This window comes from Microcaecilia unicolor, chromosome 4, assembly GCF_901765095.1.
Source record: "Microcaecilia unicolor chromosome 4, aMicUni1.1, whole genome shotgun sequence".
In the NCBI taxonomy this organism is placed as follows: Eukaryota; Metazoa; Chordata; class Amphibia; order Gymnophiona; family Siphonopidae; genus Microcaecilia; species Microcaecilia unicolor.
The window spans coordinates 319576493-319597925 of record NC_044034.1 but is presented as its reverse complement, the minus strand read 5'-3'; the positions used below and the strand labels follow the sequence as shown (position 1 = coordinate 319597925).

Below are 21433 nucleotides of genomic sequence, written 5' to 3'. Positions count from 1 at the left end.
TTTCCCCACAGCCACTCCCCTCCTGTTGGGATCAAAAGAAACAAACATTGGCCGGACTGTCTGTTGGGCTGTGTCCACTCCAGATAGGAAGGCCAATGCTCTCTTGCAGTCCAATGTGTGCAGCTGACGTTCCGCAGGGCAGGAATAAGGACGGGGAAAGAATGTTGGCAAGACAATTGACTGGTTCAGATGGAACTCCGCCACAAAACCTTTGGCAAGAACTTAGGTGTGAGTGCGGAGGACTACTCTGTTGTGATGAAATTTGGTGTAAGGGGCTGGGCTACCAGGGCCTGAACTCACTGACTCTACGAGCTGAAGTAACTGCCACCAAGAAATGAACCGTCCAGGTCAAGGTATTCAGATGGCAGGAGTTCAGTGGCTCAAAAGGAGGTTTCATCAGGCTGGGTGAGAACGACATTGAGATCCCATGACACTGTAGGAGGCTTGACGGGGGGCTTTGACAAAAGCAAACCTCTCATGAAGCGAACAACTAAAAGGCTGTCCTGAGATAAGCTTACCTTCCACACGGTAATGTATGCACTAATTGCGCTAAGGTGAACCCTTACAGAGTTGGTCTAAGACCAGACTCAGACAAGTGCAGAAGGTATTCAAGCAGGGTCGGTGTAGGAAAAGAGCGAGGATCTAGTGGCCTTGCTGTCACACCAGACGGCAAACCTCCTCCATAAAAGAAGTAATCCCCTCTTAGTGGAATCTTTCCTGGAAGCAAGCAAAATGCGGGAGACACCCTCTGACAGACCCAAAGAGGCAAAGTCTACGCTCTCACATCCAGGCCGTGAGAGCCAGAGACCGGAGGTTGGGATGCAGAAGCGCCCCTTCGTCCTGTGTGATGAGGGTCGGAAACACTCCAATCTCCACGGTTCTTCGGAGGACAACTCCAGAAGAAGAGGAACCAGATCTGACTGCGGCCAAAAAGGAGCAATCAGATCATGGTGTCTCGGTCTTGCTTGAGTTTCAACAAAGTCTTCCCACCAGAGGTATGGGAGGATAAGCATACAGCAGACCCTCCCCCCAGTCCAGGAGGAAGGCATATGATGCCAGTCTGCCAGTGGGCCTGAAGCCTGGAACAGAACTGAGGGACTTTGTGGTTGGCTCGAGATGCAAAGAGATCTACCAAGGGGGTGCCCCACACCTGGAAGATCTGTCGCACTACACGGGAATTGAGCAACCACTCGTGAGGTTGCATAATCCTGCTCAACCTGTCGGCCAGACTGTTGTTTACGCCTGCCAGATAAGTGGCTTGGAGCACCATGCCGTGACGGCGAGCCCAGAGCACATGCTGACGGCTTCCTGACACAGGGGGCGAGATCCGGTGCCCCCCTGCTTGTGATATAATACATGGCAACCTGGTTGTCTGTCTGAATTTGGATAATTTGGTGGGACAGCCGTATCTCTGAAAGCCTTCAGAGCGTTCCAGACCGCTCGTAACTCCAGGAGATTGATCTGCAGATCGCGTTCCTGGGGGGGACCAGCTTCCTTGGGTGTGAAGCCCATCGACATGAGCTCCCCACCCCAGGAGAGACGCATCCGTAGTCAGCACTTTTTGTGGCTGAGGAATTTGAAAAGGACGTCCCAGAGTCCAAATTGGACTAAATCGTCCACCAATACAGGGATTTGAGAAAACTCGTGGACAGGTGGATCACGTCTTCTAGATCCCCAGCAGCCTGAAACCACTGGGAAGCTAGGGTCCATTGAGCAGATCTCATGTGAAGGTGGGCCATGGGAGTCACATGAACTGTGGAGGCCATGTGGCCCAGCAATCTCAACATCTGCCGAGCTGTGATCTGCTGGGACACTCGCACCCGCGAGACGAGGGACAACAGATTGTTGGCTCTCGCCTCTGGAAGATAGGCGCGAGCCGTCCGAGAGTCCAGCAGAGCTCCTATGAATTCTAGTCTCTGCACTGGGAGAAGATGGGACTTTGGATAATTTATCACAAACCCCAGTAGCTCCAGGAGGCGAACAGTCATCTGCATGGACTGTAGAGCTCCTGCCTCGGATGTGTTCTTCACCAGCCAATCGTCGAGATAAGGGACACGTGTACTCCCAGCCTGCGAAGTGCCGCTGCTACTACAGCCAAGCACTTCGTGAACACTCTGGGCGCAGAGGCGAGCCCAAAGGGTAGCACACAGTACTGGAAGTGACGTGTGCCCAGCTGAAATTGCAGATACTGTCTGTGAGCTGGCAGTATCGGGATGTGCGTGTAGGCGTCCTTCAAGTCCAGAGAGCATAGCCAATCGTGTTCCTGAACATGGGGAGAAGGGTGCCCAGGGAAAGCATCCTGAACCTTTCTTTGACCAGATATTTGTTCAGGGCCCTTAGGTCTAGGATGGGACGCATCCCCCCTGTTTTCTTTTCCACAAGGAAGTACCTGGAATAGAATCCCAGCCCTTTCTTGCCCAGATGCATGGGCTCCACCGCATTGGCGCTGAGAAGGGCGGAGAGTTCCTCTGCAAGTACCTGCTGAGTTGGAAGATGTAAGACTGAGCTCCCGGTGGACAATTGGAGGTTTGGAGGCCAAATTGAGGGTGTATCCTTGCCAGACTATTTGAAGAACCCACTGATCAGAGGTTATGAGAGGCCAACTTTGGTGAACAACTTTCAACCTCCCTCCCGACCGGCAGATCGTCCGGCACTGACACTTGGATGTCGGCTGATGCTCTGCTGGAGCCAGTCAAAAGCTCGGTCCCTTGCTTTTGCTGGGGAGCCGAGGGGCCTTGCTGAAGGTGCAACGCTGCTGACGAGAGCGAGCGCGCTGGGGCTTAGCCTGGGCCGCAGGCTGTCGAGAAGGAGGATTGTACCTACGCTTACCAGAAGAGTAAGGAACAGTCTTCCTTCCACCATAAAAACGTCTACCTGTAGAGGTAGAAGCTGAAGGCTGCCGGAAGGAGAACTTGTCGAAAGCGGTATCCCGCTGGTGGAGCTGCTCTACCACCTGTTCGACCTTCTCTCCAAAAATATTATCTGCACGGCAAGGCGAGTCCGCAATCCGCTGCTGGATCCTATTCTCCAGGTCAGAGGCACGCAGCCATGAGAGTCTACGCATCACCACACCTTGAGCAGCGGCCCTGGACGCAACATCAAAGGTGTCATACACCCCTCTGGCCAGGAATTTTCTGCACGCCTTCAGCTGCCTGACCACCTCCTGAAATGGCTTGGCTTGCTCAGGAAGGAGCTTGTCCACCAAGCCCGCCAACTGCCGCACATTGTTCCGCATGTGTATGCTCGTGTAGAGCTGGTAAGACTGGATTTTGGCCACGAGCATAGAAGAATGGTAGGCCTTCCTCCCAAAGGAGTCTAAGGTTCTAGAGTCCTTGCCGAAGCATGCTCTCTAGTACTCTTAGCCTTCTTTAGGACCAAATCCACAACTCCAGAGTCATGAGGCAACTGAGTGCGCATCAGCTCTGGGTCCCCATGGATCCAGTACTGGGACTCGATCTTCTTGGGAATGTGGGGATTACTTAAAGGCTTGGTCCAGTTCGCCAGCAATGTCTTTTTTTAGGACATGATGCATGGGTACTGTGGACGCTTCCTTAGGTGGAGAAGGATAGTCCAGGAGCTCAAACATTTCAGCCCTGGGCTCGTCCTCCACAACCACTGGGAAGGGGATGACCGTAGACATCTCCCGGACAAAGGCCGCAAAAGACAGACTCTCGGGAGGAGAAAGCTGCCTTTCAGGGGAGGGAGTGGGATCAGAAGGAAGGCCATCAGACTCCTCGTCAGAGAAATATCTGATGTCCTCCTCCTCCCACGAGGCCTCACCATCGGTATCAGACACAAGTTCACGGACCTGTGTCTGAAGCCGTGCCCGGCTCGACTCCGTGGAACCACGGCCACGGTGTGAGCGTCGAGAGGTAGACTTCCCTCGCCCGCACCGGCGAAGCTCCCTCCGCCGACGTCGTCGGGGAGCCTTCCTGGGAGGCAACCGCAGTCGGTACCGCAAGCGGCACCGATGTCGGAGACCTCACCCCGGGCAAGGGGCCAGCCGGCGCCTCACTCGACGGTACCGGTGGCGCAAGCACCCCCGGTACCGGAGGGGAAGGGCGCAACAGCTCTCCCAGGATCTCTGGGAGAACGGCCCGGAGACTCTCGTGCAGAGCGGCTGTGGAGAAAGACATGCAAGCCGATGCAGATGTCGATGTCAGAGTCTGTTCCGGGCTGTCCAAGGTGGAGCGCATCGACACCTCCTGAACAGAGGGTGAGCGGTCCTCCCGGTGCCGATGCCTACTGGGTGCCGACTCCCTCGGCGACCCAGAGCTCTCGGTGCCGACGCGGGAAGGAGACCGGTGTCGATGCTTCTTTGACTTTTTCAAACGAAGCATGTCACCGGAGCTTCCCGGTACCGACGAGGAGGACGTAGAATCCAGCCGTCGCTTCCTCGGGGCTGAGGCCGAAGAAGGTCGGTCTCGGGGGGGCTGTACCGCAGGAGCCCTCAGGGTAGGGGGAGACCCACCCGAAGGCTCACCGCCACCAGCAAGGGAATGGACAGCCCTCACCTGCACTCCAGTCGAAGCACCACCGTCCGACGACATCAGCACTAGTGGAGGTCCCGGTACCACCGACGCAGCCTTCCGATGTCTCGGCCCCGACGACGCAGAGGGTCGATGCCTCGATGCACTCGATGCAGTCGCGGCCGAGGGCGAAGGTCTTGACGCTGTCGACGTCGACGCACTCGATACTCCAGGTGCCGAAGCCGACGAAGAGCCCGAGAACAAAACGTTCCACTGGGCCAATCTTGCTACCTGAGTCCTTTTCTGTAAAACGGCGCAAAGACTACAGGCCTGCGGGCGGTGCCCAGCCCCCAGACACTGAAGACAAGACGCGTGCCTGTCAGTGAGCGAGATTACCCGGGCGCACTGGGTGCACTTCTTGAAGCCGCTGGGAGACTTCGATGACATGGGCGGAAAAATCACGCCGGCGAAATCAAAACTCGTAATTGCGGTAAGGCACCAAAAAGAGGGGGAGAAAAAATTTGACCCGAGGCCTCAAAAGGGCCTACCCCGGAAACAAAAGAAAACTTAACGGGGCAAAAACTGGAAATACAGGAAGGGGAAAAAGACCGAAAGGCCTTCTTCCGAAATCCTTTTTCTTTTTTTTTTTTCTAGTGAAAAGTCAAAAAGATGCGCGAGGGTCAACTTAAGGGGCGCGAACGGCGTAAACACGACCGTACCGAGCGCGGACCAAAAGAAGACTGCGAACACGAGTCGGTGTCGGGACAGGAACAGAACGGCCGGCATGCGCGTTGCACATCGGCGCGCGAGGACTGGCAAAGGCATTTGCTAGTAAAGTGTTCCGATTGGAGGGCTGCCGTGGACGTCACCCATCAGTGAGAACAAGCAGCCTGCTTGTCCTCGGAGAATACACAATTTGAAATTATACAATAGAAATAATTTCTAAATATACAGTTTTAACATTATATTGACCACAAATTAAGGAAATTGATCCAAGATGATAGATTATTTGAATAATCTATAAAGAAATACATCAGTAACACAATTTACATAAATGATGCACCCGTTCTGGGTAGTACCACTAGCTCTGGTTAATTAGTGTTCATATAGGATTACACCTTAACATTTACTTCTTCCCTACTTATTATAAATTCCTCCAACTGTTTGGGGTCAAAGAATTGAACTGTTTAGATTGAAATACAATTCTACACACACAGGGAATTTCAACCGGAAACTAGCTCCTATTGCCAAAGTTCTTGTATGCAAAGCCAAAAAGGCTTTACGCCGCTTTTGAGTCTCTCTTGATAAGTCAGGGTAAATTCTTATTTTAGACCCCCAAAAAAGTTTGAATCCAAGTGTCTTAATGAGAGCCTCAAAACTGCATCCCTATCAATCTCCAAAGCAAAAATAACTAATAAGTTGCTCTCTTCATAGTAACCTCTAAAGATGACTCCAAAAAGGTAGTTAGATTCATCTCTCCACCCTCTTGAGGAAATTTTTCTGATACCCTTGGGTCAGTTTGTAAATAAAATGCACGAGTAATGGGTGGAAGAGATGTATCCCACATACCCAATATTTCTACAAGATATTTTTTTACCATTTGTACTGGGGAAACTAGTGGAGAACAAGGGAAATTTATTTGCCTTAAATTAAGTCTTTTAGACTGATTCTCAAGATATTCCAGCCATCGGGAAGTAAAAGTTCTTTTCTTTAATCAGCGTTTGACCCCACAAGTTCCATCTTTGAAGTTCTTTCAGTAAGACATTTTAAGTCCTCGGCTTGAGATTCAGTCTTTTTGATCTGGGATAATGCAGCCTCTGATAAAGTTTTAATAGCTATTGATTACCTTTAAAAGTGGACTAACACGGCTATCACACATCTCTACTGGTTCAGATGGAACTCCGACACCACCTTCGGCAGGAACTTAGGGTGAGTACAGAGGACTACTCTGTTATGATGAAACTTAGTATAGGGAGCATGGGCTACCAAGGTTTGAAGCTCACTGACTCTATGAGCTGAAGTAAAGCCACCAAGAAAATTACCTTCCAGGTCAAGTACTTTAGATGGCAGGAGTTCAGTGGCTCAAAAGGAGGCTTCATCAGCTGGGTGAGAACGACGTGAGATCCCATGACACTGGTGGAGGTTGACAGGGGGCTTTGACAAAAGCAAACGTCTCATGAAGCGAACAACGAAAGGCTGTGCAGAGATAGGCCTACCCTCTACACGATAATGAAAAGCACTAATTGCACTAAGATGAACTCTTACTGAGTTAGTCTTAAGACCAGACTCTGATAAGTGTAGAAGGTATTCAAGCAGGGTCTGTGTAGGACAAGAGCGAGGATCTAGGGCCTTGCTGTCACACCAGACGGCAAACCCATCCACTTAAAAGAATAACACTTCTTCGTGGAATCTTTCCTGGAAGCAAGGCAAGACTCGGAAGACACCCTCAGAAAGACCCAGGAAGCGAAATCTACGCTCTCAACGTCCAGACCATGAGAGCCAGAGACTGAAGGTTGGGATGTAGAAGCGTCCCCTCGTTCTGAGTGATGAGGGTTGGAAAACACGCCAATCTCCACGGTTCTTCGGAAGACAATTCCACAAGAAGAGGGAACCAAATCTGACGCGGTCAAAAGGGTACAATCAGAATCATGGTTCCGCGGTCTTGCTTGAGTTTCAGCAAAGTCTTCCCCACCAGGGGTATGGGAGGATATGCATACAGAAGGCCTGTCCCCCAATGCAGGAGAAAGGCATCTGATGCTAGTCAGTCGTGGGCCTGAAGTCTGGAAACAGAATTGAGGGACCTTGTGATTGAGCTGAGTGGCAAAAAGATGGTGCCCCACTCCCGGAAGATCTTGTTGTACCACGCCCGAGTTGAGCGACCACTCATGAGGTTGCATTACCTGCTCAATCTGTCGGCCAGACTGTTGTTTATGCCTGCCAGATACGTGGCCTGAAGAAACATGCCGTGATGGCGAGCCCAAAGCCACATCTGGACAGCCTCCCGACCACAGGGGCGAGATCCGGTGCCCCCCCCTGCTTGTTGACGTAGTACATGGCAACCTGGTTGTCTGTCTGAATTTGAATAATTTAATTGGACAGCGATCTCTGAAAGCCTTTAGAGCGTTCCAAATCGCTCGCAACTCCAGGAGATTGATCTGAAGACCTGATTTCTGGAGGGACCAAGCTCCCTGAGTGTGGAGCCCATCTACATGAGCTCCCCACCCCAAGAGAGGTGCATCCGTGGTCAGCACTTTTGAGGCTGAAGAATTTGGAAGGGACGTCCCAAGGTCAAATTGGATCGAATTGTCCACCACTGAAGGGAATTGTGAAAACCGGTGACAGCTGGATCACATCCTCTAGATTCCCCGCAGCTTGATACCACTGGGAAGCTAGGGTCCATTGAGCTGATCTCATGTGAAGACGGGCCATGGGAGTCACATGAACTGTGGAGGCCATATGGCCTAGAAGCCTCAACATCTGCCGAGCTGTGATCTGCTGAGACGCTCTGGCCAAGGATACAAGAGACAGAAGATTGTCTGCCCTCGCCCCTGGAAGATAGGCATGAGCCTTCTGAGAGTCCAGCAGAGCTCCTATGAATTCTAGTCTCTGAACTGGAAGAAGATGGGACTTTGGGTAATTTATGACAAACCCCAGTAGCTCCAGGAGTTGAACAGTCATCTGCACGGACTGTAGAGCTCCAGCCTCCGAGGTGTTCTTCACCAGCCAATCGTTGAGATAAGGGAACACATGCACTCCCAGTCTGCGTAGCAACGCTGCTACTACCGCCAGGCATTTTGTAAACACCCCTGGGCGCAGAGGCGAGCCCAAAGGGCAGAACACAATACTGAAAGTGCTGTGTCCCCAGACGGAATCAAACATATTGCCTGTGAGCTGGCAGTATCGGGATGTGTGTATAAGCATCCTTCAAGTCCAGGGAGCATAGCCAATCGTTTTCCTGAATCATGGGAAGAAGGGTGCCCAGGGAAAGCATCCTGAACTTTTCTCGGACCAGATATTTGTTCAGGGCCCTTAGGTCTAGGATGGGATGCATCCCCCCTGTTTTCTTTTGCACAAGGAAGTACCTGGAATAGAATCCCAGCCCTTCTTGCCCCGGTGGCACGGGCTCGACCGCATTGGCGCTGAGAAGGGAGGAGAGTTCCTCTGCAAGTACCTGCCTGTGCTGGAAGCTGAAGGACTGAGCTCCCGTTGGACAATTTGGAGGCTTGGAAATCAAATTGAGGGAGTATCCTAGCCGGACTATTTGGAAAACCCATCGATTGGAGGTTATGAGAGGCCATCTTTGGTGAAAAAAACTTAACCTCCCCCCGACCGGCAGATCGTCTGGCACAGACACTTTTATAGTGGCTATGCTCAACTGGAGCCAGTCAAAAGCCCATCCCTTGCTTTTGCCCCCAAATGTTATCCCCCCGGCAAGGAACATCCGCAAGCCGCTGCTGGACACGATTGTCTAGGTCAGAGGCACGCAGCTATGAGAGTCTACGCATCACTATACCTTGAGCAGCGAATCTGGATGCAACATCAAAAGAGTCGTAAGCACCCCTGGACAGGAATGTACAACATGCCTTCAGCTGCCTGACCACCTCCTGAAAAGGTCTGGCCTGCTCCGCAGGGAGCTTATCCACCAAGTCCGCCAGTTGCTTTACATTGTTCTGCAAGTGGATGCTCATGTAGAGCTGGTATGACTGAATCTTGGACACGAGCATAGAGGACTGGTAGGCCTTCCTCCCAAAAGAGTCCAGAGTTCTAGATTCTTGTCCCAGGGGCGCCGAGGTGAAACCTCTAGAACTTTTGGCTCTCTTGAGAGCAGAATCCACAACCTTAGAGTCATGAGGTAACTGCGACCTCATCAACTCAGGTTCTCCATGGATTCTATACTCAACCTTCTTGTGGATGGTGGGATTAGATAGTGGTTTCATCCAGTTCTTCAGCAATGTCTGCTTAAGGACATTATGCAGAGGAACAGTGGATGACTCCTTTGGTGGTGAAGGATAGTCGAGGACCTCGAACATCTCGGCCCTAGGCTCATCCTCAGATACCACAGGGAAGGGAATTACCACATACATCTCCCGGACAAAGGAAGAGAAAAAGAGACTCTCCGGGGGAGAAAGCTTTCTTTCAGGCGAAGGAGTAGGATCAGAAGGAAGACCATAAGACTCCTCAGAAGAGAAATATCTGGGATCCTCCTCCTCCTCCCATGAGGCATCCTCCTTGGTATCGGACAAGAGTTCACGAACTGCAGTCCAAAACCGAGCCCATCTCGACTCGAGGAACCACATCCTCGATGACGACGTCGAGAAATCGACTCCCATGCCGGTGGCGATGAAGCTCCCTCCATCGATGTTGACGGGGAAGTCGACCTGGGGGCAGCCAAAGCTGATGCCGCAAGCCGGCACCGGCACGGGGACCTCACCACAGGCAAAGAGCCAGCCGACACTTCCATCAACGGTACCAAGAGCGCAAGCACCCCCAGTACAGGAACAGACTGATGCAGCAGCCCTTCCAGGAGACCTGGGAGAATGGCTCGGATGCGCTTGTCTAGAGTCTCTGCCGGGAAAGGCTGTGGGGCTGGTGCAGGAGTCAGAGGCAGAACCTGTGCAGAGCAGGGAGGCAGTACCGGACTGTCTGAAGACCGACGCATCGACACCTCCTGGATGGAGGGTGAGCGGTCCTCCCGGCATCGACGCTTACCAGGTGCCGAATCCCTCAACACCATGGAGCTCCCAGTACCGTGTGTAGAAAGAGATCGATGCCGATGCTTCTTAGCCTTCGCTCGATTCACGGCATCGGTACTCCTCAGTACCGACGAGGAGGACATGGAATCCACACGCCTCCTCAAGGTCGGGTCCGAAAGTGGTTGTCCCGATGGGCCTGCACAGCAGGAGCCTCCGAGACAGGTGGAGACCCACTCGATGGCTTACTGCTCCCAGCATGTGGTGGTCTCTGGACAGCTATTACCTGCTCTCCCGATGTCGATGCCGCCGACCTCGGTACCGCTGTCAACACCGAAGTGCCGGGCAAAGCTCCAGACGGTCCCGCTGAGCTTTTCTTGATGCCTGTGTCCGCTTCTTAAGGCTAAGACACAACTTACACGTGTCTGAGCGATGGTCGGGCCCAAGGCACTGAATACACCATGAATGGGGATTGGTACCTGAGATTGCCCAGCTGCACCGACCGCACTTCTTGAAGCTGCTGGGAATCCTCGATGTCATGGACGGAAAAATAGCGGCGGTGAAGTCAAAATTCTCGATGTTGCCAAGAAAAAAGGGCACAAAAGGGAGAAACGCAAACGCGCAGCCCAAAGGGGGCCGTGACGGTGGTGAAAGGAAACTTACAGAGGACAAACTAAGAAACGTACGGACATTTTTTTTTAAAGTTAAAGAAAGGCTCAACAGAGCACAAAACAAAGAAATGAGGCAAAAACTCGCCGAAAAAAACAAAGGTTCTTCTCAGGGCACACAGAGAGAGACGGAGACAACCGTTCCCTAGCGAGGAAAAAGAAGAACTATGGGACTCTCACACGACGGGTGGTAAGTTGATGGCCGCGCATGCGCAGTGCGCGTGTCCCCGCGCGATCGAAGGCTCTAGCCAACTTTTGTTGCTAAGAAGATTTTCCGGTCTTCAGGGCTGCTGTGGACGTCACCCAGTCATGAGAACAAGCAGCCTGCTTGTCCTCGGAGAAATTATTTTATCAGCAGGCTAAACAAGTTTAAGTAGTATATTTATACCTTTAGGATTAGACACAGGTGCACCTGTTATTAGTTGTGAGCTAATAGGTTTGAGGGAGAGAGAAATAGCCGCCCTATATTTGAGAACGCCGAAGTGCGATGATGGTTATCTACTCAGCCAGTCACTTTAAATATGACTGATGGGCAAACTGAGCACTTTTCACAAAATTCATATATATACATAATCATTAACAAAAGAAAAAGATAAATTGATGGTGGTAAATGTAAACTACAATAGTAGATATATAAGAATTATGATTTATAGATATCTTGGATTTGTGTTGTATTATTAAGAAATATATTTATACTTTGTATATTCCCTATCTCTTTACATATATTGTGGCATACAAAATAAATAAATAAAATCAGTAAAATTTAACATACTCAGGGTTACATTTAACAAAAGCATCATTCTCCCAACCGCAATTTCCAAACCTATCACCTTGCATGTTAGATTCTTCATAACAAATATATTCAGCTGACTTTGTGCCTACAAAATGAAAATAGTACAAAAGAAACTATTAATTTCCTAAAAAATTCAAACAGATTCACCTTATGCAAATATAATTGAAAGAAAAATTTACTAAATGAATTCCTATGGCCAAAAGTAAATGCAATTGTTAAGATATATTAGGTAAATATTCAGTGATGGCAGCAACCACATTCATTTAAAAACTGGTGACACCATTTAAATTAATAAATATATTGAGAACCACTATCTACTATAATAAAACTCACCCTCAACATTCTGAGGACACTGACGTCAGTGAAGCCAAGCCCTGACTTCCTTCAAAAAGGTTCGAAGGTTCGTGGTGGTGAAGTCACCAAAATCGCTCCGGGCCCCGCCCTCGAGGGCGGAGCAATGGCAGAACAACGAACGGGTTGGCAGGGAGGGAGGCAGGGAGGCCGAGGGAGGGTGGGACATCGCGCCGGGCCCCGCCCTCGCGTCAAACGTCATGACGTTGGGGGCGGAGCAATGGCAGAACAACGAAGGGTTGGCCAGGGAGGGAGGGGTGTTGGCGACGAAAACCTTGCTAGCGCCCGTTTCATTTGCTCTGAAACGGGCCTCTTTTACTAGTATATATATACACATCAATAATGCTGAATATACATATTACACTCAATATTCGGCAAAAAGTCTAAATTTAGACTGGTCCAATATCAAATATTTCAAAAGAATTTATGAACCTAGTCAATGTCTTCCCATAATTTTTTTCACACTGGGTTTCTATATTGTCTCAAACAGTCCTTCAACAAACTCATAAAAATAAATATAAAACAGTCATACGTTCTTGTATCAAAGTGACCTCAGTGATGTTCACTGCCCACCACCCTTGCAGGTTTACGTGGCGATATATATCAACATCAGCCTCTTCATCGGTACACTATTGCTTTCTTATAAATGTTTATAAATTTTTTAAAGATTTTAAACAAATCACTTATCTTGCTTAGATCTGTCGGACTTGGGGGTATTAATGTCAGACATGCATGTTTCGCTCGCACAGGTGAGCTCTCTCAAGGACCTACCCCCCGTAGTCTTATTAGCGCCAGCTCTACCAAATGTTTCCTCAGACCCTCGGGTTTCTGGGATCTGCTTCTGTGACATTTTTGATAAGATATTTGCAATTTTCACCGGTTCCAAAGTGAAACAGGAAAGATCTTTGAACAGCCCCTCCAGATGTTGCAGCACATTCATTCCGACTATTCCTTGAATGGTGTTACTCTCCACCTGTCCTTCACAGAAGTTATCTTTGACCACAAAAATACATCTCTCAGGCACTAGCTGTCCCAGGCACTGCACATCTGCATCGATATATCCTAAGACAGGAAGGTCTGTGCCATTTACTGCCACTAAAGTCAGTTGACTCGCATCTTGCAAACACTCGGTATTGGCAAAATTTTTATAGAAAAAGCTAGCCAAAATTGTAGACAAGCTAGAACCTGTATCCACAGTGCAGAGTGTTTCAATACCATCAATTTTCACTTTTAATAATGGACTGGATCCTATAGTCCTTTCTCCATATAGTTTCTCTTCTTTCTTCTCTTTGCTACAAATGTGTTTCTGCACGCGAACAATAGATTTGGGATCACTTCTCTTCTGAAGTCCAGACGTTTCCTCTCTGTCATTCCCAACCCTTCATACAAGCTCCACTGGTACTTGGACCTTCTGCATTGGCCCTGTCTACAACAGGATATGCCCGATTTATCCTCTCACTTAAGCAATTGTGTGCAATGTGCCCTGGTTCTTGGCACCTGAAGCAAATTAATTCCCCTGAATTGGTTCGGGAAGGCCTCCAATTTTGATTGTTTCCCGAACCTCCACCTCTGGAGCCAGAATATCTCATATTATCTCTCTCTCTCTCTCCTTTGACGACTCCACTCTTTTTCCTGTCTATCACACATTCTAGAAAACATGTTCGTCATCTGTTGCATCATTGCTACTGTAACAAATTCCTCTGACCGGGGACGATCCCCTGTCTCCTCTCTAGTTCTCTGTAAAATTCTTTTGAGAGAGGACTCCCAAGCAGTGGCGTAGCCAGACAGCCAATTTTGGATGGGCCTGAACCCAAAGTGGGTGGGCACAATAATTTCTCTGCCCTGCCTATTGCAAAATATAAATACATTAGCTAATAAGGATCCTCAACCTCTGTCAGCTGAAGGCTTTCTCTGAAGGTGGCCAGAACTCCCTTTTATGAAACTTGGCAGGCAGCAGCAATGTCCGCAAGCCATTGATGCCAACACCCTATGCGTGCTTAGCTGTTGGTGACTCAAGCATGCCGTCACCGACTGCATAACTTGGTAGAAGGAAGTTTTGGCCGTCTTTGGAAGAGGTCCTCAGCTGGGGAGGCTTGGGATCCCTACCAGCTATACAGCAAGAGTCAGAACTGGTGTTAGACATGCTAGGGCCCCCTCCCTGATCCCCTCTCTTCCCTGCCTTCCCTCCAATTTCCCTACCTGCCATTACTGTCACACCAACAGACTCTCACCAAATACAGAACAAGGGATCACATATCAGAAATAAAATATTTAGTCAAAATTGAACTCGCAACCCCAAAAAGTTAAACTTAGCAACACTGCAACACTGGAGAAATAAAAACAGAAATGCATTTCCCTTCTGCTGAACATGATACAAACACATTTGCTATGTAGATTTCCTAAGGCCAACAAATTCCATTTAAAACATTCAAAATACATTGCTTTTTTATACCTTTGTGGTCTGGACATTGTATTTTTCCATCATGTTGGTTGCAGTTTCTTTTCTGCTTTCCTGTCTGTCATCTTCTAATTCTCTTTCAAGCGGCTGCTGTCCATTTGTCTTTTTTTACCTTCACTACACCTGCTTCTGACATATTAACTGTTCTTATTTTTAGCTCTTTCCTCTCTTTTTTCTTCTTTGTGCCTTGCTGTCAACTCAATTTCTTCAGTTTTCTTCAAACTGCTCCCAAGGTGCAAGTCTTCTTTCTTCGCCTGCCCACCGGATTGCGGACTGCATCAACCCTGAAAATGAACCGGTGGGATTATCTTCATTCCTCTTGGACACTTCTCTCTTAAGCTTTTCATCACGCAAACCAATAATAAATTGTTCTTTCAACATTTCCTCAGAATTACCCACTCTTCTATGGTCTCTCTTCTTAATTGCCTCCAATTTCTCTTTCAGTTTATAGGCAAAACCACGAATGGTCTCTTTCTCCCCTTGCCTATAGTTATAAAACTCCTGAATCCTGAGACTCAGTGCCACTTTGTCTCCGTATACTTGTCTCAACAAGTCATAGATGTCTTCCACTGAACAATCTCTTGGGAGAGAGTATTTGACCGTATCCAGGGCAATTCCTCATAAATGATCCCTGATCACTTCCACTTGGTCTTCTACAGGGACGCGTAAAACCCTCAACCTAGACTTCATTTTGTCTATCCAGTCTTCAACTTTTAAATCTTCAGGACCTCGTGGGAATCCATAGAAATCCAGTACTGTTTGATCTTGCGGGATAACCGCTGTATGTGTCAAAATTTGGGGAACAGCATGACTCCCTTCACCCTCCATCTTCTTTCTTCTATGAAGACTGTGGTTGCCTCAGAAACAGAGATATCCGGGAGAACAAAAACCCAGAACACTTACCCGCAATAATATGCAAAACCACTGAAAAAAAAATATTTTTTTTCAACTTTACTAATGGCAGAATTCTTCCAAATCTTCCGCCGCTTGTACCAGAACTGCAAGACTAAAGTTCACTCAAATAAACCCCAAAATTGATCCAACAGGTACCCCTAAATCAGGAAAACTCCTGCCCGACTACATCAAAATCTGTTACCACCCTCTCGGCTGAACTGTAGCGATGTGCTCCCAGATACCTGTTGTTGTACTCGTGGCGAATATCCAAGGAACACACACTCACAGCCGAGGGAGTAAAACAAATAAACTAACCTCGTCCATTACTCTCAAAGAATAAAGGAGGAAAAGAAGCTAAATTTAGGATTGGTTCCTGAAATGGAAGGACCAAACTTGCAGATTTGCAAGATATCTTTTTCTTTATTGAATACAAATGCAAGCAAATTTTCATTCACTTAGTGAGTGGCTTAATAGAACTGTAATAACATATTCAACATTCAAATGTAGAACTACATGTATACCCTTAACTTTTTCTGTTTCACCTAAAAAGGCAAAAAAGAACCTTTCAGATAAGTATTTAAATTGTCAATCAGATATTTGTTGTTATTCTCTTTCCTGATGTAAAAATTGGAGTCTTTGTGTCAGTGGCGTAGCCAGACATGACATTTTGGGTGGGCCCAGAGCTAATATGGGTGGGCACTATGTATACAGGTATGAATAGTGTTTCTTAGGATAATGCCTTTGAATGCACTTAATGATTGAATAACTACTACTACTTATCATTTCTCTAGTGCTACTAGACGTACGCAGTGCTGTACAGTTGAACATGAAGAGACAGTCCTTGCTCAACAGAGATTACAATCGAATTAGGACAGACAAACAGGACAAACAAGAGATAAGGGAATATTAAAGTGAGGATGATAAAATAAGGGTTCTGAACAAGTGAATAAGGGTTAGGAGTTAAAGGCAGCCTCCAAAAAGGTGGGCTTTTAGCTTAGATTTGAAGATAGCCAGAGATGGAGCTTGACGTACCGGCTCAGGAAGTCTATTCAGGCATATGGTGCAGCAAGATAAAAGGAACGGAGTCTGGAGTTAGCAGTTGAGGATAAGGGTGCAGATAAGAGAGATTTACCAGTGAACGGAGTTCCCGGGAGGAATGTAGGGAGAGATGAGAGCAGAGAGGTACTGAGGAGCTGCAGAGTGAATGCACTTTAGGTCAATAAGAGGAGTTTGAATTGTATGCAGAAACGGATAGGAAGCCAGTGAAGTGACTTGAGGAGAGGGCTAATATGAGCATAATGACACTGGTGTAATATTAGTCGTGCAGCAGAATTTTGAACAGATTGAAGAGGAGAGAGATGGCTAAGTGGGAGACCTGTGAGAAGCAAGTTGTAATAGTCTAAGCGAGAGGTGATAAGAGTGTAGATAAGGGTTCTGGTAGTGTGCTCAGAAAGGAAAGGGCGAATTTTGGTGATATTATAGAGACATCCAGGCAGCAATGTCAGACAGGCAGGCTGATGCTTTAGCCTGGATTCCTGCTGAGATTTCTGGTGTGGAGAGGTAGATCTTGGAGTTAGTTCTAAATAGTCTGCCTAACAGCTGCCCTGCATCAACATAAACTTGACCAGATATAAGTCTACAATAATGGCAAACATTTCAACACACAAGACAGGATCCTGCAATATAATTACAGCAATGGCGTATATCCTTCAAATTCTGCTTTATCACAAATGTAAATGCGTGATTAATCAAAACAGGTAAATACATTTGAGTCCGGTATCAGCCCTTCCCTTCCCTACCCCCATCCATCCCAATAGCCCAGCATCAGCCCTTTCCTACCCCCTACCCATCTCTCCATGGTCAGGCATCTCCCCCCCTCCACCCTGAAGCCCACCAAAATTAAGTATAAGACCGTTGGGGTTTTTTTTTTTTAATTTCCAGTGCATTGTAGAGCCCACCTCCACCCAAAAACCCACTTGAATTAAGTTTAAAACTTTTTTTTAAACCCCACTGAAAAACTCACAACATGAAAAATATATATAGTTTTTTAAAATTTTAACCTAGGCGCTATTAAAATGTATTGTTGGTGGGTTTCTGGGTGGAGGTGGGCTCTTCACTGCCTAGGGAGAAAAAGGTATATTTTTCCACTAGCAAGCATTACACTAAGTACACATTAAAAATGTTTATTTTACCTGGGCTTAGACGGCTGGGCTTGCAGATGGTGGAGACCGAGCATTGTGCTCCATGTGTGCTGGCTCCTGTGTTGTGGGGCTGCGGGGGAATGCTGAGGCCTGGGTGGATCAGCAAAAGGCTGATCCTGATCCAGCGACGCCACTGTAAGGGGATCCATGGCCCACGACAGCAGCGATACCGGCAGCAGCCGGAAACCTTTCCTGTGCGCCACTGTGGCGTCTGGGAGGAGGCGGGGTTCAGGCAAGACAAGGCAGAGAGAATGGAGGAAGGGCAGTAGGCGTGTGACGCTGCGCTAAGGCAGCCAATGTACGACAGACTTCTGGATCAGGACCTATCGGGTGCACTATAAAAAAAAAGGTTGGTACTGTAGAGGAGGACCAGAGGAGAGCTTCTGGCTGTAGTGCAGGCTGCATAATAGTATGTGGTTGAGCCACGGCAGAAAGGCTGTGTACTCCCACTGTTAACCTGCGCCTATCAGGATAAATTGGGCGGGCCTGAGCTCAGATTGGGTGGGCCTGGGCCCACCCATAGCTACGCCCCTGCTTTGTGTGCACTATTGGTGTTTTTGTAGGGATCTCATGGATTTTTGCTATTTGATGTTCTGTTCCTTTGTTTTCCCTTAAGATGTTGTGAAAAAATAATATATTTCTTTCAACACCCTTGGCAATGTCACTTAGCTGTAGTTGAATTTATTTAAGTGATGTCTGTCTTGCGTTGGAGCTCATCTGGAAATCCTTCAGCGGATGATCTACAGAGTTCTTCTTCCTAAACCTCACTTATAAAGAAAATAAATGGATGCAAAACCCTGAACTCCCTGTGATTGTCCAGGAACTGATTCCACTCTGGTGACCTTTAATTAGCTCTCAATACTGTTGCCACACTCTCTATTTGAAACAAAATAACTTTCAGGAGTACTCACTTCAAAACCTATTTCTCACTGTTGATTCCCTATTCTATAATGTTGCAGAAGACTTTTACACTCCATTCAGGGATCTTACACAGTAACACATTCCATATTCAAATGGTGATTCAACATTCCATCTCACAGACTTCACATAAAAACATAACATTTTCCTTTTATAGCTATTGGATCTATTTTGAGAATATAGCACACTGCAGTCTGATTCCAAACCCTGTACTGAACTCAGAACACTCACAGACAACACACCTTTGCCACAGACACAGCTTAATGGCTTCTTTTTCCAAATATCAACTTCACCTCTCAGTCATTCCCTTGTGTCACACTTTAAATCCTTACACACTTTTAGGCTTTCTCATGTAGAACAATCCCCAACACAAATCACAGCCTCACTCACCCTAAAATGGTAAAGCACTTATCACTGGAAATTCAGTGCTATCACTGAAACATTCACACTCACCTCAGCTCACTTTCAGTAACTGGCACATATAAGCCTGGGTCTTAATTGCTTTTCCAATCACTTATTTCACTTTAAACCCATAAAATCTATACTTTTTTTCTTAGATTTCACACACCCAGCAAACGTTTTTTTCACTCTCTCTCTCTCTCTCTCTCTCTCCCAGCTCTCTCTTCCAGCTTAGCCGTCTCCCTAGCAACTCACCCCCCCTAAAGGAACACCTGACGTCCCTCAACCAATCAGCTTGTCAGCTAAAGACTGGGGTTTTTTTTTCTCTCTTATCTGTGTTAGAATCTTGGCTGTTCTAACTGAATCTCCAGGTTGCTTCCCCTTCCCCCCATAGAAGTTAATGCAAAACTTACTATATAGAGAATTTTAAAGTCAATTTTAACCTGACTTGTACCCAAAACAGCAAGAAACCTTTTATAGTACACTCCCCACCTAATCATGGGTTATTCTTTTGTTAAAAAAAACATATTTAAGAAATATCTCACAATTTCTTCACCTAACTCCATTAAAATTCCCAAACTAACTTTAAACCTTTTCCAGCCAGCACCATCCACCAAAACCCTGGAACAGCCTCCACAGAGCCCCATGAAAAAAAACATTTAATATATCTTACCATATATTACATTAAAGTTCCCACTTCCTAAACCTGTCTCAGCAGCAGGTTGAACAGAGAATGTATGCAATGCACTCTGTTCCTGAACACTGTTATTACTTACCACTGAAAGCTTCTGAGGATACCTCAGAATGGGGCTGCAGGAACTGCCCTCCTCCTCAGTTAAACTGGAAGCTACTTCTGTAGGATCAACAGACTCAGTAACTTCTAACAAATCAGAGTTAGAGTTAAAGTTTCCCACATTTGCTTCTCTCACACTGTCTATCTAGGTCAGACAGAACAGGTAATTGTGACACCAATTTACTTTCAGCCTCTGAATCAGCACAGACCTAGGATCCTCCCTAACCTCTGGCTGGGGACACGAATTATTGGCCCCCTCCACTTCTGATTCCCGCCAATTCTTTTATTTTTTTACTTTTTTGCAAGCGATACTGCAGAAGGGCTGTCTGGTAAGTTTTGCCTCTTTGCAGATGATACCAAAATCTGTAATAGGTTACACATCATTGATGATGTGGATAACATGAGGAGGGACCTAGCGAAACTTGAAGAATGGTCCAGAATTTGGCAGCTAAGGTTTAATTAACAACAAACAGTACTCCTATTCTATATAAATTACAAAATCTTTATTAGTGAAAACAAACCAGTATATTAAAAGAATTACCAAATAGAATCCCTGCAACTCACTCACACTGCCATCCACACCAGACTTATACCCTGATCACATATGTAAATCCCACAAAGAACATTGAACATAAACCCTAAGTTGCAGTTTCTTCAGTTTCTGTGTATCATCAGAGCACAATCTCAATAAAGATCAGTCAATGAGCCCTAAAAAAACACAAGGGCACACAAAACCCAGTTCTTAATAATTGTAGCAGATATTGAACATTGCTGATCTTTGTATCCAACAAGTTCTCAAGTGAAGAAAGAAAAAAACTCCACTGCAATATAAAGCCACTGTTTTTATCCCTGTGATAAAAAAAAAAAACCACAGAGAAACACTGGGAATTGCAAAGTCACACAAATCTTCTGTGATCCTCATGCACACAGTCAAACCTTTAAATTAAAGGCAGCCAAAGAATGCTTCAGGTAAGTGGGAGGCTTCCAGGGATAAATAAATTAAACCCACATAGTTGGTGTACTCCAAAGTTCCCCAATGCGAGACTGCATTTCATAGCTCTTCCTCAGGGGGAACCATCCCTTATCACCAATGGGACTAACTTCCATGCAGGGAATCCCAGCCCCACCTCCAAGCTTCCAGCTCATCTTCCAGGTTTAATGCCAAAAAATGCAGGGTCACGTAATTGGCCTGCAAAAACCCGAGGGAGCAGTACAAGTTAAGGTATGAACTACTTCTGTACTCAAAACAGGAGTGGGACTTGGGTGTGATCGTACGTGATGATCTTAAGGTGGCCAAATCGATAAAAGAGGCAACGGCGAAAGCTAGAAGGATGCTTGGCTGCAGAGGGAGAGGAAGGCCTGTAGGAAAAAGGATAATGCCTCTTTATAGTCTCTGATGAGATCTAATTTAGAGTACAATTCTGGAGACTGCACCTTCAAAAAGATATGGATAGGATGGACACAGTCCAGAGGGTGGCCACTAGAATGGTCAGTGGTCTTCCTCATAAAATGTATAGGGACAGACTTAAAGATCTCAGTATGTATACTTTGGAAGAAAGACTGGAGAGGAGAGATATGATAGAGACGTTTCCCCTCCGAAGGGACACCACCTTGTAGTGGTGGAGGGGCTTCTGTGTTTCAATGACTTAGAGGACTATGCTGAAGGGTTACCCATATCAGACAGGCATCTGAGGAGAAACCAGACAAAGAGTGTCCCAAATTGGGAGAGTGGTAAGATGGCGACCTGAAGTTCGTATGCCAAACGGCCCAGCTGCCCTCTGAAGTTTCGTATTCTTTAC

The 21433-nt window shown here is 47.2% G+C and overlaps 1 protein-coding gene across 1 annotated transcript in view; it reads right to left on the bottom strand.

Moving 5' to 3' along the window:
- Nucleotides 1-21433, bottom strand: part of LOC115469724 (disintegrin and metalloproteinase domain-containing protein 9-like) — a 581856-nt gene that overhangs the window by 27001 nt on the left and 533422 nt on the right. The window contains 1 exon segment of the mRNA XM_030202512.1: nucleotides 11600-11705. Within this exon segment, the coding sequence (XP_030058372.1) occupies nucleotides 11600-11705 (106 nt within the window).